Source organism: Chrysemys picta, chromosome 15, assembly GCF_011386835.1.
Source record: "Chrysemys picta bellii isolate R12L10 chromosome 15, ASM1138683v2, whole genome shotgun sequence".
NCBI classification, from domain to species: Eukaryota; Metazoa; Chordata; order Testudines; family Emydidae; genus Chrysemys; species Chrysemys picta.
Genome location: NC_088805.1, coordinates 34,016,326 through 34,039,685, shown reverse-complemented (window position 1 = coordinate 34,039,685; position 23,360 = coordinate 34,016,326). Strand labels below are relative to the sequence as shown.

Genomic DNA, 23,360 nt, shown 5'->3' with positions numbered 1-23,360 from the left:
GGGCCAGAACTACAACTCCCAGCAGCCCCCGCAAGACCAGCTAACGCTGGATTGGCTGAGTTTATAAGAAGAAACGCGCGGGGCGCATGCGCAATGAGCGACGAGGTCGGGCTCGGAGTCGGGTCACCATTCATTAGGTGCGCGCGCGGGTGAGTCCGGGTCGTGTGGTGGTCAGTCCCCAGTGCCCTCTGCGCGAGTCCGCACGCGCCGGTAGGCCCGGCCTCGGCCTGCCCCCGCCGCGCTGCACCCTCGAGGTGCGGGGCCGGGCCGTCTGACGGGGGCACCCCTGGGCGCCGCCTCGTTCGCGCGGCTGACTGGGCGCCGGGTGCGCTGGTCTCTGCCCCGTGGTGGCCGCAGCCCAGCCTGCCCGGCCCTCGGAGCGCTCCCTCCCCAGGCCACACTAAGCGGGTCCCGCGGAGCAAGGCGCGGGGAGACTGGTTGGCGGGCCGCTGTGCTGCAAGGGGTGGGGGTGGGTCTGCCTCAGCCCTAGCCAGGGAGTCTCTGCCCCGCAGTGATTTACCTCCCTGCCAGCTGCCCGAAACAAGGAGCGCGCTGCGGGATGGGGGGCACGTGACCACACTTGCGGCTTCCCTGTCCGAAAGTCATTTTTCTGCGGGGAAGCAAGGAAATCTGCATGTGATGTGAATTCTGTGCGTGTGCAGTGGTGCAAAATTCCTCAGGAGAACTTTCTGGAGGTGACGTGAACTGCCCACTCATGGCTTCTGCAACCTCCTGTTTCTCTGCCAGAGTTGGGGCCTTTGCACTAGTGTCCTTATTGTGTTTCAGTTTGGGTAACAGCCTCTTGTTTCCCCATAACTATCTGTTTTAGTGGCTTCTACAGTACCTATCACAACAGTCTCCAAAATGCTCTCTGTCTCTGGTGGGTTAAATGTATACAGCATCTTTTACTTTCCATCCTATGCTATACATTACTATACATTGTGAAAAGGCTCCTGTGCATCTCCCCTAAGGTAGCTGCATCTCAGATGGGGGCTAAGCAATTGCTGCTGGAATGATCAGTAATGTGGAGAAGTGCTGGGGGGGGGGGGGGGTCTCTTTAGCTGAAATGTACTGTGGAAATACATGATCATTATAATCTTCATTAACTACTTTACAGATTATTTCGTGCTCTGATGCCTATTTCTTGCGCAAGTGTAGCAGCTGATTTTATAAGCTTCATGTCATTGTGTACCTATGTAGAGTATCTGCAATCAAGGTTGAGACTTTAGGTGTGTATCCAAAGCTAAGGGAGAAACAACGTCTCTTGGGATGTCCAGCAGTTTATCAGAGTAGTAAGTAGTAAGACCAGAGCTCTGGTCAAGTGAAAAATTCTTGAAGTTGTGTGTTTTAAAAAAATAAATAAACAAACTGTTAACACAGACTGTCCTCTTTTTAAAAAACGGTACCAATATTGGGAAGGGATGGCATCAGAAGCTTTTCTATAATATTGAATGTTTTTTTGCTTAGGATTTGCTACTTGTAGCATTCTTTTTGCCAAGGTGAATCATTGTCTAATTTGTCCCTTTCTGTTTGGAGAGCTGCTGCTGTTGTTGTTGTACAAATGCATGTGAAATCTGTGCCCTGAAGAGCTTACCCAAAAGTCAGGGATTGTGGTTTAACTGCTGCTGTACAACCAGCAGAGGGAGTGTTACCCATTTTTTTGAAATTCTTGTTCAGTGGAAGTGGATTACAAAAAAAAATAGAGCAAGCGGGACATTACCCACAAGGCTGCTGATTTCTTTAGGCCAGAAATTTTACCTTGTCTGTTTTAATTGTATTTAAATATTTGTTAGCTGAATTAGCTTTGGTGATGAGAAATCCCATACAATATGAAGTAATCTCTGTTTTAAACTTTGGTTCTGAAGCCAAGATGTCTCGAGAGACTGGAAATGAATCCCAGCAATCTCAAGGTGCCCAGCAGTCTCAGGGTGGTACAAGTTCTTCCTCCAGTGGATCACAGAGTGCCAGTCAGTCTTCTTCCAGTTCTGGGACCCTCAGTTCTTTGGACACAGTTCCTACTCAGGAACTTCCTTCAATTCCTGAGGATCAGGAACCTGAAGAAATCGTTCCTCAGCCATGGGGTCGACTCTTTGCACTTGGAAAGGGTTTCTGCAATTATGGTATGTATATACCATAGTGGGTTCTCTCAAGTCAATGTGTGTAATAGGACAAAAAATCCTGAAGAAGTTTAATAAAATTGAATATTTCACTTTTGAATGAATGGTAAAGTATAATTGATGGTGTGATTGCAGTTTTTGTTTGGATTTTTGTAGGGAGTGTATATTCAGTAAGAAATGTTGCTGCCATAGGAAACTGAGATACACAGCATCTACCAATCTGGAGGAAGAATTTTTTCAGAATTCTCCTTTACTGCCTCCCTATTTGCCTGGCTAAGATTTTGTGCTATATAATGTTAGTATAGCCATATATTTGTAAAATTTGACCCCAGAGCAGAATGAAACAAAACCTTTTAACTTGTCTCATTACTGAACCCAAGGTGGGGAAAAAGAATAATGATATCTATAAGAATAATTTGATGCCTAGATGCATGCCATCTATCTGCTAGAACTAAAAAAAAAGCTGTTTTAATCTGCATGACTCAGTAGCAGTCTGTATGCTCTTCCTGGTCTTAGGCAGAGCAAGTCAAGTGCAGATGAACATACTTAGCTAGCAGACATACTGTGGGAGCAGTGCTTTTGCCATGATCTCATGTCAGTCTGCTGTATTGACTTGGAGTAGATAGACCTTAGAGACACAATAGGCTTCACTTGCTTGTTAGTGGTCTGCCATTAGGTTTTCCGTTGTTAATAATGCACAATTACCTTATTTTTAAAAATAGATTAATAGAGTAAATTTATAACAGTTCTGTCACAGTTCTATCAGGCAGTGTCTGCATTTTTCTGGTAGTAACTGTGACTCCTCTTAAAAATGGGTATGAAAAATTACCATGTCTATTAGCCCAGAGTCTATACAAAAAGATTTTCTTTTACATCAGGATCTAGCTAGGAGGTGCCTAATGAATTTGAAATTCTACCTCCCTTCTAGCTGCTGGAAGGGAAAAGGTGCATTCTGCTTCTAGTGCCTTCCCCCAAACCTCCTAGCTGCTGTTAAGTTGAAGGGTTTCCACTACTTTACACATTGTTCAGCTTTCTGGGTGCTGTGGGGGGCAGGGGAATAAGTCTCTTTTACTGTCACTCTTCCCCAGCCTTCGATTTTTTGAAATTTTTCTAGTGGATTGATCATTCCATCTCAATACTATATTTGAGTATCTCTGTTATTGCTCAAAGTTCTCCCAAGCACCAGCAATCTAAAATGAATCTTATTCTAGACAATTTCATACCTGTCCATCAGTGAAACCGACCAGAGTTGTGTTTATCTTACATTGCTGTTGCCTGACAAAGTTCTGAGCAACAGCAGAAGCCTTGGAGCTATCTGCAGAAATGGGGACATCATATAAAACTAGATTCATGTTTGAAAAACTATTATTACAGTTATAAGGGCTAGAAACTTAAAGGGATACCCTCAACATGAAATGTAGTAAATCTTTAACCAAAAAAAAAAAAAGGCTAAATAGTTTCAGGCATTACAACTGAGCCTCCCTGACAATTTGCTTTTTCTATTTTTAAAAAAACCTTTGCATCTTCCCTGTAGCTGTGTGAAAGACTCACAGAAATTACTAAACTTTAAGCCCTGATCCTGCAAACAATTATGCACATGAATGATCCCAATGTAATTACTTACATAAGTAAAACTAAACATGTTTGTAAGGATTGAAGCATTAGTTGGGATTGTTGCATCACTAGATTTTTGAGAACCTTTTAACTGCCCCATCTGGGCATTATTTTTTCTTGTTGCTGCAGTTTTGTTTATTACTGATCATTGCTCTAGATATTAATGTTTTGGTTCTTTAAATTAGCTTTTCACCATTTAAAAATTGACTGATTATGCATAGTTTATTTTAAAGGGGTCTGATTCTTTATGCATATGAATTCTGGTGTTTCTCAAACAGAATTTGTAATTTTTGGAGTGAGACAATTTTTATTTTGCTTAACATTTTCATTCTTATACAAGGAATGCTAAATGTGAGTCATGTTAAAAGGGACAGAACGGGGGCGGGAAACAAGTGTCTTCTATCTTTATTTAGAAATAAAGAAGTATCCTAGGGTTCAGGCAGTGTCTGATGAATCTTGCTTTGTCTCCTGTTCCAAGTGCTATCATTTGGTACCATTTTGCAGTGGTAGGTCTAACTTACTGGAATTTTGTGTTCTCTCTCTCTCTCTCTCTCTCTCTTCCTTCCTCCTTGTCCCCCCAATCCCAGACTGCGTGAATGACGAGTGTTGGTTTGGCAGAGACAGAAGCTGTGATTATAGCTTTGCTAAGCTAGGGTTGACCGAGACAGGCTTATACCAAAACTACAGCAAGAAGCACTTCCGAATCTTCAGGGTAGGTGCTAAAAAGGCCATTTTACCCCTTTCCCTCTGTTCTGTAAAGAAGGAAACTGGATTAACTGAAAAATTCTAAATCAAAGTTTCACTGCTTTTCAGACAAGGTGGATTGATTTAAATCAGCAACCAGGAAGCCTTGATTTAAATCAGGGGTAGGCAACCTATGGCATGCGTGCCAAAGGCAGCACGCGAGCTGATTTTCAGTGGCACTCACACTGCCCGGGTCCTGGCCAGTGGTCCAGAGGATCTGGATTTTAATTTAATTTTAAATGAAGCTTCTTAAACATTTTAAAAACCTTATTTAATTTACATACAACAATAGTTTAGTTATATATTATAGACTTATAGAAAGAGACCTTCTAAAAACATTAAAATGTATTACTGGCACATGAAACCTTAAATTAGAGTGAATAAATGAAGACTTGGCACAACACTTCTGAAAGGTTGCTGACTCCTGATTTAAAAAATCAATTCGAATCTTATTTTGCATACATAGTTTTTAGTTATTTTTTTAACGAAAAGTTGGTTCTCATTGGTTGGTAACCATTAAAACATACTGATTTGCAACTAAATATAGTCTTTACACTAAATGTAGTACCAGGCGAATGTGCTATATTTATCCACGTTTATTTAGAAATTATATAGCATAACATACATTTATTTGTGTTCTGAATTTTTGCATTTTTTTATTCTGTTACAAATGGTGAATGGTGCATTTCTTATTAGTAGGTGATTTTAATTTTTACTTGTGATTTGTGTCAAGCTCTATTTGGATGGAAACTGGAATTCAATTAAAAATGAGCAAAACCAGCATAACTACCTTACAAGTCTTAAACTGGGGTCCTACATGGATTAGTTCTTGGTCCTACGCTGTTTAATAACCTAGAAGAAAACATAAAATCATCACTGGTAATGTTTGCAGATGACACACAAGTTGGGAGAGGTAGGGAAGCAGACAGACAGATCACTGATTCAGAGCGACCTAGATCTCTTGGTAAACGAGCAAGAAAACAATATATGTTTTAACATGGCTAAATTTAAATGTGCACATCTAGAAACAAAGAATGTAGGTCATACTTGCAGTGTGGGGGGCCTCTATCCTGGGAAGCAGTGACTCTGAAAAAGATTTGAGGGATGTGATGGATAATTAGCTGAACATGAGCTCCCAATATAAATACTGTGGCCAAAAGAACTAATCCTATCCTAGGATGCATAAACGGGTATGTTGAGTAGGAGTAGATAGGGTTATTTTACCTCTGTATTTGGCATTTGTGTGACTGCTGCTGAAATACTGTGTCCAGTTCTGGTGCCCACACTTCAAGAAGGACGCTGATAAATTGTAGAGGGTTCAAAGAAGAGCCATGAGAGGGATGAAAAGGGCTTAATCTCTTAAGCTTAACAAAGAGAAGGTTAAGGGGTGACTTGATAAGTCTATAAGTACCTACATGGGGAACAAATATTTAATAATGGGTTCTTCAGTCCAGCAGAGAAAGGTGTAACCTGATCCAATGGTTGGAAGCTAAAGCTAGTCAAATTCAGACTGGAAATAAGGTGTAAATTTTTAACGGTGAGAATAATTAACCATTGGAACAGTTTACCCAGGATTGGGGCTGATTCTTCATCACTGAGAATTTTATATCAAGATTGGATGATTTTCTGAAAGATATATTATTTTAGGGAGGCTCTATGCTCTGGGTTATACAAGTGATCAGACTAAATGATTAAAATGGTCCCTTCTGGCCATAGACTCTATGAATGTTTTTATTGGTCAAATAAAACTACGTTAAATGTGCTTGATACACAAGAAGATGTAAAAGGTGTCGAAACATGCTTGGCATTTAAAACTAACTGATTTATTAAATAAAAGAAGTATATGAAGTTAATGAATCTGTGATGGTTTCTGGTCACTATGTATTTCAGGATTTTAGAACTAGTAGATTTCATCCCCTTACTGTTTTTATACATAGATTGGAAGAGGAAAACAAGCTTTCCTGATTTTTCAACTCCCAATCATTTTCTTATCTTTGAAGGAACTAGTCATTGATCTGAATAAGTTGAAAAAAATGAAATGAAGAAAATATCCTTTCTGCACATGTAGAAGAGGCTACTGCTGTCAAAAGCTGGTTTAGCATGTCAGAAAATTCTGGTTTCAGATGCTTAGCCAGTGACTTCTAGCAGTTCAGAGATTTGACTTTCTATAAAACTTTGGGAGTAAACATGTACTGCTTAATATTTTTTCATTTAATTTACATGATTTTAATAATTATAGTAAATGTAGCCCTTAACATTGGTTGTCATAATTTAACTTTGAATAGGTTTATTTTTTAAAAGAATGTAGTTAATTTAAATAAAAATCTGTTTTTTTTTTTCTTTTTAAAAAATCACTGATTTTTATCCACATTGTTTTCATAGACTTGAGTCATAGAGTTTAAGGCTAGAAGGGACCACTCGGTTATCTAGTCTGACCACCTGTACATCAGAGACCACTGATATCACTCAACATTCACATACTAAACTCAACAACCAAAATTAGACCAAACTATTAGTCTCCAGGAGACTAAACTGTTTTGTGCCACATGCAGAGACTAGGGATGCCACGGGTCTCAAACACAGGGCAGTGGGGCTGCTGAAAGCATGAGCTTTTTCCTATACACCATGGAGCTGCAAGGGGAGATGAGGGAACTGATGCTAAAACCCCACCACCAAAAGTTACACCCACTGAGTGCACAAGGTCAGATGACTAACAGAACACTGCTGATTGGATACCACTCGCTATAAAGTTTGCTCTTCCTGTCCCATCTCTTGTCTGAGCAACATGCCTACTGACTAGTTGCTAGGCCTGTTGCTGCGCAGACCTCTTAGACCAAGGCTAGGTCTACGCGGGGTGAGGGTGGGGGGTCGACCTAAGATACGCAACTTCAGCTACGCGAATAGCGTAGCTGAAGTCGGCGTATCTTAGATTGATTTACCTGGCTGTGAGGACAGCAGCGAGTCGACCGCTGCTGCTCCCCGTCGACTCTGCTTCCGCCTCTTGCCGCGGTGGAGTTCCAGGTCGATGAAAGAGCGATCGGGGATCGATTTTTATCGCGTCTAGTGTAGACACGATAAATTGATCCCCGATAGATGGGCGGGTAGTGTAGACATACCCCGAGTCTCTGCTTCCTCGCCTGGTTTCTACTCCTTATTTCTGCTACCATACCTCGTTCCTGCTACCTACTGTGTCTCTTCCCTGCTCCTGTTACCAGATCTGTTTCTTGATTCCTGCTTCCTCACTCAGATCTCAGTTGCTGACTCCAGCTTTGACCCTTGGCATGACTTCTGGCTCTGACTCTAGCTTGTCCGTTGGTATGACCACAGTTTACTCCTGGCTCCAACCACTAGGTCAGAGAACCCACATTAAGGGCTCTAACAAAGGGGGACTGTGGTGCACCAGTACATGAGACCGTTGCGAAGGCAGAGAAATGATTAAATGAGCTATATAACCACCATCCACACACACTGCAGAGGAAGGCAAAATAACCTCAGGGTCACTGCCAATCTGACCTGGGGGAAAATTCCTTCCCTGTCTCCGCATATGGCGATAAGTTAGACCCTGAGCATGTGAGCAAGAACCAGCCAGCTAAGCAACTGAGAGAGAGAATGCTTGGTGCCACTTCAGAGCCTGGTGTACCCCACTAAGTGTCCCATCTCCAGCCATATCCATTCCTGGGCTTCAGAGGAAGAAAAGTAATTAAAAAAACAACAAAAAACCCTCCCAGAATATCATCTCTTCTCTGGACCTCTCCTACTTTAATCTTTCTTGAACATGGGTGACCAAATGAGGTCTTACGAATGTCTTGTACAGTGGCACTAATACTTCTCTAGCTCTACTGGAAATACCTCACCTAATAAATTGTAGGATCACATTTGCCTTATTCAGAGCTGGTAGCAGTTCAGAGTCATCCTGCGATCGACCCACACACCCAGGTGTCTCTCCTCTCTCACTTCCAACTTAGAAGCTCCCAGCTTATTGCAGAAATTCTCATTATTAGACTTTAAGTGCATGACCTTGCACTTTGTAGTATTGAATTTTATTCCATTCTGTCACTCCAGTCTTCAAGGTCAGCCAGATCTTCCTTTATAATGTTCTGATCCTCCTCTGTATTGACAGTGCCTCCCAACTTTCTATTATCATCATATTTAATTAGCACACTCCTACTTTTTGTGCCAAGGTCATTATTAAAAATATTGAATAACATTGGTCCCAAGACCAGTCCTTGAGGAACTTTGCTATTAACCTCTTTCTAGTCCAATAATTTAACTTTCAGCACAACCCATTGCCGTCTCCCCTTTAGCCACTTCCTTATCCACCTTACCATGCTTATACTGATCTCCATCTTCCGTAATTTAACTATTAATTGTCCATGTGGTACTGTGTCAAATGCTTTAGTGAAGTCCACATATGTTAGATCTACTGCACTTACCTTATCTAAAAATTCAGTTATTTTCTCAAAAGAGGAAATCAGTTAATCTGGCATGATCTACCTTTGTTTAATCCATGTTGCGTTATGTCCCCATTACATTTACTTCGGTGAATTTAATTATCCTTTCCTTCACAATTTGCTCTAAAATCTTGCATACCACAGGGCAAACTAACTGGCCGAATCATTTTTGTTTTTTGTTTTTTTCCTTTTCTTAAATATAGCCTGACATTAGCTATTCTCCAGTCATATGGTACTACCCCTGAATAGATAGGTTTATTACAGATCCTTGCTACTGGACTAGACATCCCATGTGACAGTTCTTTCAGTATTCTGGGATGGAAATTATCCGGCCCCTCTGATTTGAGCACGAGTTTTTCTTCCATATCAGATGTGGTAATTTCCATTTCTAGTCACTTGTTTCCATCAGCCAGACTGCCTTCATGCCCATTCTATATTATCATTGTTACTGAGAGCTGAGGTCAAATGTTCATTTAGTTTTTCGGTCATACCTAAATTATCTTTTAATCTCCTTCCCATCCACACTGCATAGCAGCCCAATTTCATTCTTCCTTAATCTCTTTTTAGTTGTATAACTAAAAAACCTCTTTATTATTTATTTTAATTTCCTTAGCAAGAGCTAATTCAGCCTGACTTTTAGCAATTCTCATTTTATTCCATTTTCTGACCTCCATGATGTAGCTTTCTTTGCTAATCAACTCCTTTCTTCATTCTCTATATGGTCTCTTCTTACTCCTAATAACCTTTTTAGGTAGATATTCATCCAGCTGGGTCTGAGTCTTTCCCTACAAGTTTTTTTTTCCCTTTCTTGGGAAATTTCAGATAGTTTTTGTATAGTTGATTTGAAGAAATTCCACGCCTCCTCTGCATTTTTAAGTTTATGAGCTCTTCGGTCCAACTGACTTCTTAAACTAGTTCTCTTAATTTCCCAAACTTTGCCCTTTTGAAATACATGATGATGACCTGGTTTTGATTTTCCTTCTACAGATGCCCCCCGGGTTACGCAAACCTGATTTATGCAAATCCTCAGTTACGGAAAAAGTTTCGTAAGCTAGAAACAGGAGTGGGTTTTTTTTTTTTTTTTTTTTCTGCATAATGGTCAGGTATACGTTTCCGACTTACGCAAAATTTGAGTTATGCAAGGTGTTCTGGAACGGAACGCTTGCGTAAATCGGGGAGTGACTGTATTTAATTTAAACTGAATCAACTTGCGATCACGATATCTAAGGTTATTTCCTACAATCAGCTCTTCTATGATGTCCTTCCTACTTATTAAAATCTAGTCCATGACAGTTTTCTTCATCAAACTGTAATCTGTCACATCCAAGAATAATTGGGCCCCAACAGTATTAATCGCATTTATTCTCCCATCTGTATCCGTGAGGTTAGTCTCCCATTATGCCACAATTCCCAACAGTATTTATCTCTTTAATAATATTGAAGCGATCACTATCCATGTCTGAGTCTGACCTGGGGGTCTCTTGTATTGATTTTAAGGGCTAAAAAGAGTTAAAGATGTTTAACCTTTTTATTGTGTAACATTAAAACAATGATACTTAGTTATTTCTGTTTTTTAACAGAGGCCTTGGTTTCTTGGCAAACACGTAAAAGTATTTATTTTAAAACTGAAAGTTTATTGATTTAAACACAGAAAAAAACAAGAAATGAAAACAGACATTTGTATTGAAACTGAAATTGAATGATTATGCAAAACTAACAATTAATTTTTTTTACAAAATATGAGTTTTTTATTTTTATTAACCCTTTCCATCAAAAAAGGGTAATTTTACTTTATGATGTGTGAAGAGTATTTACTTCTCCTGTTTCTAACAAATAGACACAAGGTGGTGGGGAGAGAGATGATAGAAAGGTGGAGGAAATTCAGATTTGTTGTTTTTGGAACACTGGACGGTTATGAATGCTTTGTCTGGCAGGTTGACCGTGACACCTCTTGCTTGGATCCTGATACACATCATCTGATTGGGTTTTTCTCCTTAGACAGGGCAGGATTGTGGTCATCTCAACTGCCTGTGCTGATGCAGTGCAGCTGATTTCAGGATTTGATGAAAAGCCAAGAGCACAAGAGAGAGGCTAGGAGGAAGGAAAGGGGACAAAGTAACACAAAAGGAAAGGAGGCAGAACAGGATCCTTGCGTGCCTCTGCCGTGCTGGCAATTAGGTAGCCACACAGATGGGCTGGATGTCATGATGATCTAATGATTTTTAGGACTTTCAAGTGAAAAACAAAAGTTCCTTGAACAAGAGCAAGGCCTACTGGCCTTCCCCTCAGGCTGAAAATCCTTCAGTCTGGTCTGCACCTTCTGTCTTGGGGTCAGAGAAGATGAGACGAGATGAGTGGGGATGCAAGGTGGGACAGGACAGTGATCTCTCCCCCACTCCTAAAGTCTCTTTTAAGAACTCCCAAAGGGGGAAAAGTGGGCATCATAGTTCATCCCCCTTATTATTTTGTTCACCAGCTAGGCCTAATATTTACCACACTAATTTTAGTTAATTCGTTTCTGGCTTTACATTTTATTTTCTTTACTAAACATGATTTTAACAGTTTTTAAACTATATTAGTAGGCCTTTTTTGTTTGGACGAATCTAGTTTTTGTCTATTTTTTTTTGCACTTATTCATAACTATTATTAAAAACAACTCGACCTATTTTCTATGAACATTTGTTGTTATAGGTTGTAACATTTGGTGAACTTTCGCTTACCTTTTACTGTTGAACTTAAAGTAAATTTTTAGGTCCAATAATCACATCAGATCTATAGCAGGTCCCTAACACTATCCCCACAGAACCTCTTTTACAATCCTTCCCCAAAGTGATTTTGACCCAAACAAATTCTGTTTTGTCTATAGTATAGCTTTGTATTTCTTTACAATGTACTGCTTTGTCGATGTACAACACCACCCCAGTACCTTTACCTTTATTCCTGTCTCTTCTAAACAGCACAATACCTTTCAATAACTATATTCCAGTAATGAGTGCTATTCCACCATGTTTCTATGATCCCTATAATATCTTGTTTGACCTCCTGCACCAGTAGTTCCAGTTCCTCCATTTTATTGCCTAGACTCTTTTCATTTGTGTACAAGCATTTCAGTTGTTTCCCTCAGGCCTCCCCACTTATTAGTCATGACAGCCTTGGTGCCAGAAGATTAATATCCTAGGTACTTGACTGGAGATCATCTGTTGAGAAGAGTCGTCTTTCCCTAGTTGCCTCCTAATGATTCATCATCCCCAAACCTGCCTTGTAGCTCCAATCTTTGAGCCCTCAGTTGATCTTCATTATGTTGTCATGCCATCACCCTCCTTCTCTAGGGATGAGAAGTATTCCACAGAAAATCATCTGAGCTTCCACGTCTGTAAATGTCTTGGCCAGCTGAGTGTAGTCGTCCTTGATCCATTCCAATGGGAATCTAGCAGTGTCATTCATCCTGACATGCAGAACAGTAATTGGATTTTTTCCTGCTTCCATCAGGTCCTCTCCAGTCTCACATCCACTCTTGTATCCTTGCTCCTGCCAGACAGCACACTCTTCTGTTCTCTAGATCTGGTCTGGTAACAGGCCTGTCAGTTCTTCTGAGTATGGAGTCCCTGACCACATAGACCATCCTGGTGTAGATATGAATTTGTTTTATGTTATCTCTTGCAGTCCCATGTACATCATCCTCACTTTTCCTTAGGCTCCAGTCCCTGGCTGTCTCCATTATCTCTTTCTCTCTTCTGCAGGGATTGGCTTCCTTTCTTTTCTTCTTCACCACCAGTTAACAGAGTGTTGCCAAACACATTCTTTAAAACCATTTTCATGATGTATTATTTCCTTAATTAAGAAAAATAAATTGTTATAAACTCTGATATGGTTCATTACAGCCTCATGATAAAAGCTATTTTTCTGTATTGTTACCTTTTTCTCTCTCTTTTTTTTTTTTTTTAGGAAATGGGACCAAAAAACTCCTATGTTGCCTACATTGAGGACCACAGTGCAAATGGGACTTTTGTAAATAAAGAGCTCATTGGGAAAGGGAAAAGGCTCCCATTGACTCACAATTCTGAAATTGCACTGTCTGTACAGACTAACAAAGGTAAAATAAAGTACAAAGACAAATTGATTTTGAATAGCATCTTTCTTAAAATTGTGCTCCTTCTAAATGCTTTAGAGAGAAAATAATAGATGGAAACCGTGGATAAAGGTAATATTTTTTATTTGCCCACTATTTTTTGTACACAAAATCTTGAAGATTGTTATATCCGCCTGAAATTAGTAAATTTTAAAAAGTGAGTTAAAAGTATTTGCCGGTACTACAGTTGATCTGGGGACTCACCACCAAAGTTTGTGCTTTTAAAATCACATATTTTTAAAAATGCTTTTCTCGCACAGTTGTTAAATAGGGAAAACTGATTTACTATACAGGGGAAGTTGTGAATATGACTCTGCATATGGCAGCATCTTATGTACAAAGGAAACAAACTGAAAAATTAGAGAGAGGATTTTTTTTATAGTGGTACAATGAATGCATGGGTTTTAGATCTGTAGCATAAGACTGACGGGTCTCTCCTTGTATTTTTACTCTTGAGTACAGAGGTAATAGATTATGAAGACGTGTTGGGATTTGTCATGCTGGAGAATTGTGAAACAGATGATATTGAAGATGTTACTATTACGGAAGTTCTCTTTCAATAATGCGATCACCTTGTTAATCAAAAGTATTCTTTCAAGTGTTTGCATATGTCCATTTTACTGTAGGTGTGTGTGCGCCCCATGTACAGGTGTTGGTGATATTTTTTCCTCAGTAGTACCTGTTGGGATGGCTGGTGTGCCCTCTGTCCCCACACATCACTGCATGGTGGTATAAAAGGGTGGAACCACCATGACTTCCCATCCAGTTCCTTACTGCCAGTGATGGTGATTCAGACTTGTTAACTCAAGTGCTTTCCTCATTCCTTTTTTGTATATAGATCCTGTTTACTAATTTGTCAGTTATAGTTAGTATTGGACAATTTTTAGTACTAGGTTGCTGCATTTGGTCTCTCTTGACACTGTCTATCTTTTGGTACAGCTACCGGAATGATGCCGTGTTCACCAGGTTTTAAGTCCTGCTGGACCTCTGTGAAACCCATGCCAGTCAGTGACCCACACCTGACCTGTTAGAAATGTTTGGGGGAATCCCATGTTAGTGACACTGTCACATCTGCAAAGGGATCAAGCTCTGCTTGAAAAAAGATAGTGTGACGAGGATGCAGCACTTTGACCCCTATCAGAGTCGTCACATGGGGTGAGTGCCCCATGTACATTTACTTCAGTATGGAGCTCTTTGCTGGAGATGTCTGCGGCTCATTGGGATTGTTCCAGAGTACCAAAGAAAAGGCTTAGGCATTCCTCTGGTTCGGTGCCTCGCTTGCCTGAGTCGGTACCCTGACGGAACCAGAGACCAGAAGCATTTGGGGGATAAATCCACTCCAGAATGCTTAATGCTTCCCAAGAGGGGATTGCTGCCTCTGAAGCCTGTGCCAGACATTTCCCCTGAAAGACATTTATGGCACCAACAGAAGGTGCCGATCGCAGCAACCCTGGAGGCGTATGCAGCTGCAAGAGACTTGCTTAGCTTCTTGGTACTGCCTGTGGTTCATACCTTACCTCATTGAGATAGTGTGGTGCTGCTACCCAAGCCTCCACAGAAATGCGTGTTGTCTAGAGGAAAGCCTCCCATGATTTCCCTGGTACTGCTGTCCTCAGGCTCGGACTACGTCTTACCAGTCCATTCTGGATTTGCACCTCCGTTGTCAGAAGCATCTGACTCTTTTCCTTGGACTCAGAGGTGAGGTCCTCTGTATCCCACCCAGGATGGGGAACATACCTCCCCATCAGAGTCGTTGGGACCATGGGCCATGCACTGGGATCCTTCTAAGGGTCAATGGCCCAGGCAAGGATGGGTCTTGGGCCCGTATCGATGGTCATGCTGGATACATTCTGGTGTCCCCACAGCTAGAACTTCCCTTGAAGCATCTTGCTCCCTGACGTGGAGAGTGCACCAGAGGGATTGGTACAGAGAGCACCATTCCCTGGTACTGAGCAGCCAGAAGCCACTCAGGCACCCCCCTGCCACTAGTCACAGACTAACCACCACCTCAGATGTCTGTTTCATCCTTGTCACCTGATGAGGTGGTTAAGTGGCACCACCAGAGGACCACATTGCTCATCAAGATCTTTTTAAAATAGCGGCCTCTGTACTTGACATTCAGGCAGAAGAGGTGCATGAAAGCTCTCACAAGTTGTTGGACATCCTGGTATCAGCGACAGCACCATGGTGCAGCCATGAAACCATCATGGAGCCAGTCAAAGCTCTTAGGCAGGCCCCCTCCTCCTGGGACCTCACAGCAAAACGAGCTGAGAGGAGGTGCTTTGTCTCCTGTAAGGGGTATGAACATTTTTATTTTCATCCCCGCTCTGTGTTCTCTTGGGGCAGCTGCCAATGAGCGGGATAGAGGGGGACAAAAAGCTTCTGTGCCAAAAAGCAAAGCCTCAAAGAAGCTGGATCTATTTGGTCACAAATTTTATTCCTTAGGAAGCAAAAAGAAAGCAGTGTCACCCACAATAGTTATACAGAGACAGGGGTTTGCTCCCCAATCCCAAGATCCACTAAGGAAAAAGGACAGAAGTTATAAGAGACGCCCTCCACCGCTCTCCTCTTCATCATCGGTGGGCTTATCCCATCCAGCTGCCTCATACAAACAGTCATGTGGATGGGTTTGTCAAGGACAGTGTACCTGTCACCATAGCCCCATCTGTTCCCCATTGTTTGTTACTAATCGCTTATCCCACCTCCTAAGTGCTTGGGCTCACATAAGTAAGACCTACCAGTCTGAAAGCATGGTGGAACTGTGGTATGCCATCCAGTTCAGTTCTACTCCCCTACCCACCCTCTTCTCTGTCCCTCTTCAGGGACCACTCTCATGAGATTGCCCTTCAACAGGGTGTCCAATCTCTTCTTCCTCTATGGCCCCTGCCTGAAGTACTGTTGAACCTCAAAGGTAAGGGTTTCTATTCCTGCTACTTCCTGATCCACTAGACAAAAAGGGTCTCAGCCTATTTTAGACCTAAGAGAGTTGAACAAATTCCTGAAGAAAATAAAATTCTACATGGTTACCCTATCTTAAATTATTCCTTCCCTGGAGCGGGGGGACTGGTACACTGCCTTCAACTTACTTAAAGGATGTTTATTTCCATGTCGCAATATGCCACGACCATGAGAATTCTCAGATGCATGGGGAATGACTGCTATTATCAGTTCACAGTGCTTCCATTCAGTCTGTCAGCTGCTCCTCGAATGTTCACAAAGTGCATGGCAGTCATAGCAGCTCAACTATGAAAATTAGGTGTCCATGTGTACCCATGGTTGAACGACTGGCTGATCAGAGGTCAGTCTGAGGCTAAAGTCCTTTCTAGCATACCAACTGTCCTGTCCGTGTTCGACGCACTGGGGCTCTTCAAACTGTTCGATGATACTAGCTCTTCAAACTGAGCAGCTCCGCGCCCACCCTCCCCTAGAGCCCCTCTCTCTCTCTCTCTCTCTCTCTCTCTCTCTCTCTCAATCTCTCTGTTATCAACCTCCTGGCTCCACTCTCTACCCACAGCATTCCACTCCTCCCTCCTCACAGGCCACACTCAACACCCAGCTCTCTGCAGTTTGGCCCTGCTGAAATACAGCACCCACTGCATTGTACTCCAAAGGAAAAGGTTGGATATGATCCCTGGACATATGCAAATCTGTAGCCGTCCCAGGACCACTCCTCCTTTGGAGATTTTCACTTCCCCCATCCCCCTCCCTGCCTGATGAATTTTTGTTGTTTGACTCTCTCCTTCGGTTGTTGTCTTTTAATAAAAGAATTGTGTTGGTTTGAAAGCAATCTTTATTCTATTAAGTGAAAGCAAAAAGAGCACTGCAAAGCAACATACAATTATGTTAAACCCCCTTATTGCATCATGTGCACCAGTCACCTGCTAGCATTACAAGCACTGCAGTCCCGAGCATAGCAGCAAATATTAGTGGCTTTCAGCTTCAAATTGCTGCCTCAAGGCATCCCTGATCCTTATGTCCCCTCTAATAGCCCTGGTCTCTGGCTGTTCAAACTCAGCCAGGCACTGAGCCTCTGCGCTCCAGCCCTGTATGGAGCATACAGCACACGGCTATAAGCATAGGAATATTGTCATCGGCTATGTCCAGCTTCCCATACAGGCATCGCCAACGGGCTTTTAAACGGCCAAATGCACACTCAACAGGCATTCTGCACTTGCTCAGCTTGTTGTTGAACTGCTCCTTGCTGCTGTCAAGTTGCCCCATGTATGGCTTCATAAGCCACGGCATTAAGGGGTAGGTGCAGTCTCCCAGGATCACAATGGGCATTTCGACTTCCACTACAGTGATCTTCTGGTCCGGGAAGAATGTCCCTGCTTGCAGCTTCTTGAACAAGCCAGGGTTGCGAAAGATGCATGCTTCATGCACCTTTCCGGACCAGCCTCTGTTAATGTCTGTGAAACTCCCGGACTTAGTGCTATATCTGAGAGCATACACTGCCACAGCGGTACACCACTGCCTCAGTCTTCTCGGTCAGAGATGGCACCATGTACCTAGGTAGTTCAGCATGCCAGATTACACCTCAAAAAGGTGCAGGCATGGCCAGCATCAGTGCATTCCCCAAGTTGCCACCATTTAGAGAAAGTGGTTTGAACGCCAACATTAGTTTCGTCATCTCTAGATTGGTGGATGGACCCTCTAAAAGTTTGCTTGGGAGGGTTCCCTTTCTTCTCCCTTTACCAACTTTCACTCTAGTCACAGATGTGTCTCCTTTGGGTTGGGGAGCTCATATGGGGTCCCTTCAGGACCTCAAGGTCTGTGATCATTTCAAGATCTAGAGACTCTCAAACATCAGGGTATTAAAGAGTGGTACGTCTAGCCTGTGTGGCCTCCCACCCCACATAGTGGGGAAAAAAATTGTTAATTCTGACAGTTTGACAGTCATGTTTATATAAACAGAGGGGCAGGAAGCAGTTTGCCTGTGAGACTTCTGTATAGACAACTTAGGTCATTTCAGAGCTGCTTATCTTCCAGGGAAACAGACTATGTTAGCAGATTAGCTGAGCAGATCCTTCTGCAATCAGCATCAGTGGTCACTACATCCATATGTGGTCAGGTCCATCTTCCAACTCTGGGGGACTCCCAAGTGGACAGGAAATGTCAGCAGGTCTGTTCCCAAGGGAGACTCAGCCAAGGCTCGCTGACAGATGCCTTTCTTCTGTCCTGGAAGAAGTCTCTCCTGTATGCTTTCCCTCTGATTCCTTTCCTTTCCTTCCCAGAGACTTATTAAAGTGAAACAAGACCATGCTCACCTCATCGTTATAGCACCAGCGTTTCCTCATTAATACTGGTATTTGACAGATATCCTCGTTGGTCAAACTGCCTGTTGGATCCATTTGTAATTTCCCAGGACTGCTTCATCCCAACCTCTGAGCTCTCCATCCAGCAGCATGGATGCTTTTATGGCTGACACCCTTTGAAAAGTCCTTCTCAAAGGATATTCAGAAAGTGCTTTTGAATAGCATAAAACCCTCAACTAAGAGCACTTACCTGGTGAAGTGGAAGCGCTTCTCCACCTGGTCTTGTGTGAAAGGTGTATTTCCCTAGTGGACACCCTTGGGCCTCATGCTGGACTGTCTGTTGGATCTAAAACAGAGTTTGCTATTAGCTCAATGAGGATGCATCTAGTGGCTATTTCAGCCCTCAATGTCTTGGTGGATGATGGATCCCTTCTTTCACACACCATCATCACTCAGTTCTTAAGGTGCTTGGTCAGATTATACCTTCCCATTCAAGACCCCATCCACCCTTGGGATCTGAACTTAATTCTAGCAAAATGGATTGATAACCTCGCTTTGAGCCCCTGGCAACTTGCTCTCTCTTTCACCTTTCCATGAAGGTAGCATTTCTCGTGGCAATTAACTCAGCCAGAAGGGTGGGAGAGTTGAGCGCTCAGGTGTCAGAGCCCCCCTACAGTTTTCCATAAGGATAAAATTTATCTCTGTCCTCATCCAAAACTTCTCACAAAAGTAGTCTCTAATTTTCATATTAACCAAGCAATCTGCTTGCCCATGTTCCTTCTAAAACCCCATGCACATAGGGATGAGGAAAAGCTTCACTCCTTGGATGTGAGAAGGGCTTTAGCTTTCTGACTGGACTAAATCTTTTAGATCCTGTTGTTGGAGCAGCAGTGATCTGTCTGCTCTGTATAACCTGTATGTTCAAAAGGTCTGTTACACCTTCCCCCCCCCCCTCTTTTGTCTCCTCTCCCTCTTTGAATACCTGTGAAGTGGCTTTCCCCCTCCCTCCTGGAATGCTTGTGGGATGAATGGGCTGCTTGAACAGCTGGAAGATCAGAAGAGCTCCCAGGTAGACAAGGTGTCTGGGACTCTAATTAGGCAGCGCTCACACACCAAATGTATGGACACTGGCCGAGGTGAAGTGTGACCAACCAGACGCGGCCAAGTCATATCTAGTCGCAGGCCATGAGGAGCAGGTCCTTAAAAGGGAAGGGGCCATGTGCGCAGCAGTGCACTCACAAGCTTGTACCTCCCGTGAAGGCCCTTCGCCCGGACTGCCTGGCCAGTGGTTCGCTGTGTTGCATTCCATCGTGCCTTGGGAAGACTTACCTTCATCGCACCATCCATCGCTGTGCTGTGACATACTTACCTTGAAGAACCCTGACATCTCCAGTGCCGTGCCTGTCCTGGGAGCGTGAGTATGCAAGTGTGAGTGTGACCCCCCCCCCACCTTCTTTTGAGCTTAGCTATCAGTATAATAAACGTTCTGCTTTCTGCCAAACTCTGGTGGGTCATTAGTCCTCCCTAAACTTACTAGCTGTCCCAATTTCAGGTAACATCCTCTATGCAGTGGTTTGTAGCAGTTGCAAACAGAGCTAAGGGCTAACCAGTTTCCTCTCAAAAAATCTCATCTTCGATCTCATGTATTTGTTTATGCTACCCACTGGCTAATACAATCCCTCCATCTAGAGTATTGGCGCCTTCTACCAGAGCGCAGACACCTTCTGTAGCTTTCTTGATGCAAGTGCAGATTGTAGATGTTTGTAAAGCAGCGGCGTCTTCAGTCCACACTTTTACTTCTCATTATGCCATTTCTTGTCAGTCCAGAGATGAGGCCAGTTTCGGATGAATGGTCTTACACTCTCTGTTTAGGTAGACTCTGAACCCACCTACATGCGTGTTTGCTTGCGTTACCTACAGTGGAATGGACGTCTGCAATCACTCAACGAAAAAAATATTACCTACTGTTGTGTCACTGTTGTTCTTTGAGATGGGTTGCACATGTCCATTCCACATTGGAGTCTGTCCGGTATGAAGGAATTGAGAGGGGTTGGGATGGCTCTGCCCTTTTATACCAGTATGCAGTAGCGTGTGGCAACAGAGGGCACTCCAGCAACTCTGACTGGTGCCACTGAGGGACAAAAATCTCCAACATCTGTGCATGAGGCATGCATGCATCTACGGTGGAATGTACATGTGCAACACATCTTAAAGAACAACAGTTTCAAAAAGGTAGGTAACTGTTTTTTAAGATTTTTTGTTTCAGTTATATGTTTACTTCTAATGTACAGCACTCTCTTAGTTGTTGAATATTAACATTTAGGAATAGTAGTTACTCCTTGTAACAAAGTCTTTGGAGTTAGTAACAAAAAATTATCTCCACTCATCTTCCCAGTGTTTGTATTTTCTGATCTTATGGTGGATGATCAGTCGGGGTATCCCAGAGAATTGAGAGAGAAATATATTATGTCAAAGACTTTGGGAAGGTAAGCACCATACTTACTAAAATATTTAGGACTTATTTTCCTTTAGTTTTGTGTGGATGATGTTTGAACTGTAACTCGTATTAACTATTTGCTATTATTTTAGTACTGTTTCAATAGTACCGTCCTAGGCACTATGGTAATACAAACAAAAACACGGTGCTTTTCAGACGAATAAAAAACGAAGGCCCAGGTTCTCTCATCCTACTCCAGCCACTTTTTGCCACTTAGGTGAAATCTGGCCTTAACTGGCCAGCTGAGAATTCTCTCGGCAGTTTTTACCTGGCATAAATCAGTGTAAGTGTCTCCTTTGTTAGCAGCTCCACCATAGCCTGGCAAAATGGGCAGGAGTTGGGTGGAGCATACCTGAATTATGTCAATTCACAACTTGTTTATTTTCCATTAGAAGAGATCATAGCCAGTTAGAGCATCTTAGAGGCTATGCTAACTTAGATCAGTAGATCAATGCTGGTGCTTATGCAGCTGGATGCTAATACAATTATACAGGGGGTCAGACTATGTGATCACAATGGTCCTTCTGACTTTCTAATCAATTAATAATATAGTGTGAGAATCAAGGAGGTGTAACTTGCTCCCTAATGCACTCTGTTCAGGGAGTGTCTCTGTGCAGGAGAGAATCTGGGTGTGGACTTGTGTCCCGCGGTGTTTACATTCAGATCAGTGTATGAGGGAAATGAGCAAACAGTAGCTTTATATGTGTGTGGGGAGAAGCTGATGACAAGCTGTGGCAGTAAGATAATGTGGTAACTGAGGTGATTTATTATTTTTTTTTTAAATCTGTCCTTCACTGTAGTTTCCTTCTGCTTTACAGGGAGCACTTGTACATGCATATAAAGCTGTTAAAAGGAGGAGGTAGGATTTGAAGGCCTTGTTGAAGAAGTTTGTTTTGCAGAGAGTATTGGAAAAATTTTAGCCTCAGTGCTGGACAGTAGTTTACTTTATGTAGTGTTCTTCCTCATACGATTTTTTTGAGGTGTTAATAGGACAGATTAATTTTTCACTGCAAAGAATTCTTACTCCGTAATGCGAAGTCTTCTTTTCAGTTGCCTGTCTTGTAAGTGGTTAGTTACTGCCTATTTGAAATATGGTACCCCTGAAAGTAAGTTCCTAGAGCTGTCTGTAAAATAAGTCTTTCTATTCTGAATGTCCAAGGGTGAAATAGAAGGTATTATATTTCTTTGTTAATAGGTAGCTAACAGCACTGGCAGTAAATCTGAAATTTAGCAGATTTGTTCATTCATTCCCAATCTATATGGTTTTGACATCTTATTCCACTGGTGGGCCATCAGAGTACGGGCTCCTTGGATTGCTGGGATTATAGCTGCCCATTTGCTGGTTTCAGCTCTGAATGATGAAAACAGTTAAAGCTGGAATTCTGAATTATGGCACACAGGTAGACCTATTTTCCTTAAAACAGCTGGGTTTGGGCCTTATGCTTCTAATTGCCTTGGGTTTAAAACATAACTTTTAATTGTGAAACTCAGATTTATGATTGAGTACTCACAGTTCTTCGAGCGCTTGCTCATGTTGATTCCATTCTAGATGTGTGTGTGCCCACAGAATCATAGAATATCAGGGTTGGAAAGGACCTCAAGAGGTCATCTAGTCCAACCCCCTGCTCAAAGCAGGACCAATTCCCAACTAAATCATCCCAGCCAGGGCTTTGTCAAGCTGGACCTTAAAAACCTCCAAGGAAGGAGACTCCACCACCTCCCTAGGTAACGCATTCCAGTGCTTCACCACCCTCCTAGTGAAATAGTGTTTCCTAATATCCAACCTGGACCTCCCCCACTGCAACTTGAGACCATTGCTCCTTGTTCTGTCATCTGCCACCACTGAGAACAGCCGAGCTCCATCCTCTTTGGAACCCCCCTTCAGGTAATTGAAGGCTGCTATCAAATCCCCTCTCATTCTTCTCTTCTGGAGACTAAACAATCCCAGTTCCCTCAGCCTCTCCTCATAAGTCATGTGCTCCAGACCCCCTAATCATTTTGGACTCTTTCCAGTTTTTCCACATCCTTCTTGTAGTGTGGGGCCCAAAACTGGACACAGTATTCCAGATGAGGCCTCACCAATGTCGAATAAAGGGGAACGATCACGTTCCTCGATCTGCTGGCAATGCCCCTACTTATACAGCCCAAAATGCCGTTAGCCTTATTGGCAACAAGAGCACACTGTTGACTCATATCCAGCTTCTCGTCCACTGTGACCCCTAGGTCCTTTTCTGCAGAACTGCTACCTAGCCATTCAGTCCCTAGTCTGTAGCAGTGCATGGGATTCTTCCATCCTTGTTGAACCTCATCAGGTTTTTTTTGGCCCAATCCTCTAATTTGTCTAGGTCCCTCTGCATCCGATCCCTACCCTCTAGTGTATCTACCACGCCTCCTAGTTTAGTGTCATCTGCAAACTTGCTGAGAGTGCAGTCCACACCATCCTCCAGATCATTAATAAAGATATTAAACAAAACCGGCCCCAGGACCGACCCTTGGGGCACTCCACTTGAAACCGGCTGCCAACTAGACATGGAGCCATTGATCACTACCCGT

General features: G+C 42.6%; 1 protein-coding gene across 33 annotated transcripts in view; it reads left to right on the top strand.

Moving 5' to 3' along the window:
• The first annotated feature begins 69 nt into the window (after positions 1-69).
• Positions 70-23,360, top strand: part of CHEK2 (checkpoint kinase 2) — a 46,837-nt gene continuing 23,546 nt past the window's right edge. For 2 of the 33 annotated variants that reach the window (XR_006174989.2, XR_010592942.1), the window contains exons 1-6: positions 71-149; positions 1,201-1,292; positions 1,866-2,120; positions 4,319-4,443; positions 12,872-13,019; positions 20,706-20,796. Coding sequence is in view for 30 of the 33 variants with exons in the window: in XM_024111087.3 (XP_023966855.1) it covers positions 94-149; positions 1,201-1,292; positions 1,866-2,120; positions 4,319-4,443; positions 12,872-13,019; positions 20,706-20,796 (767 nt within the window). In the remaining 3 variants the exon portion in view is untranslated. The other 31 variants (XR_002889779.3, XM_024111087.3, XM_065568934.1 and 28 more) reach the window with 31 other exon arrangements.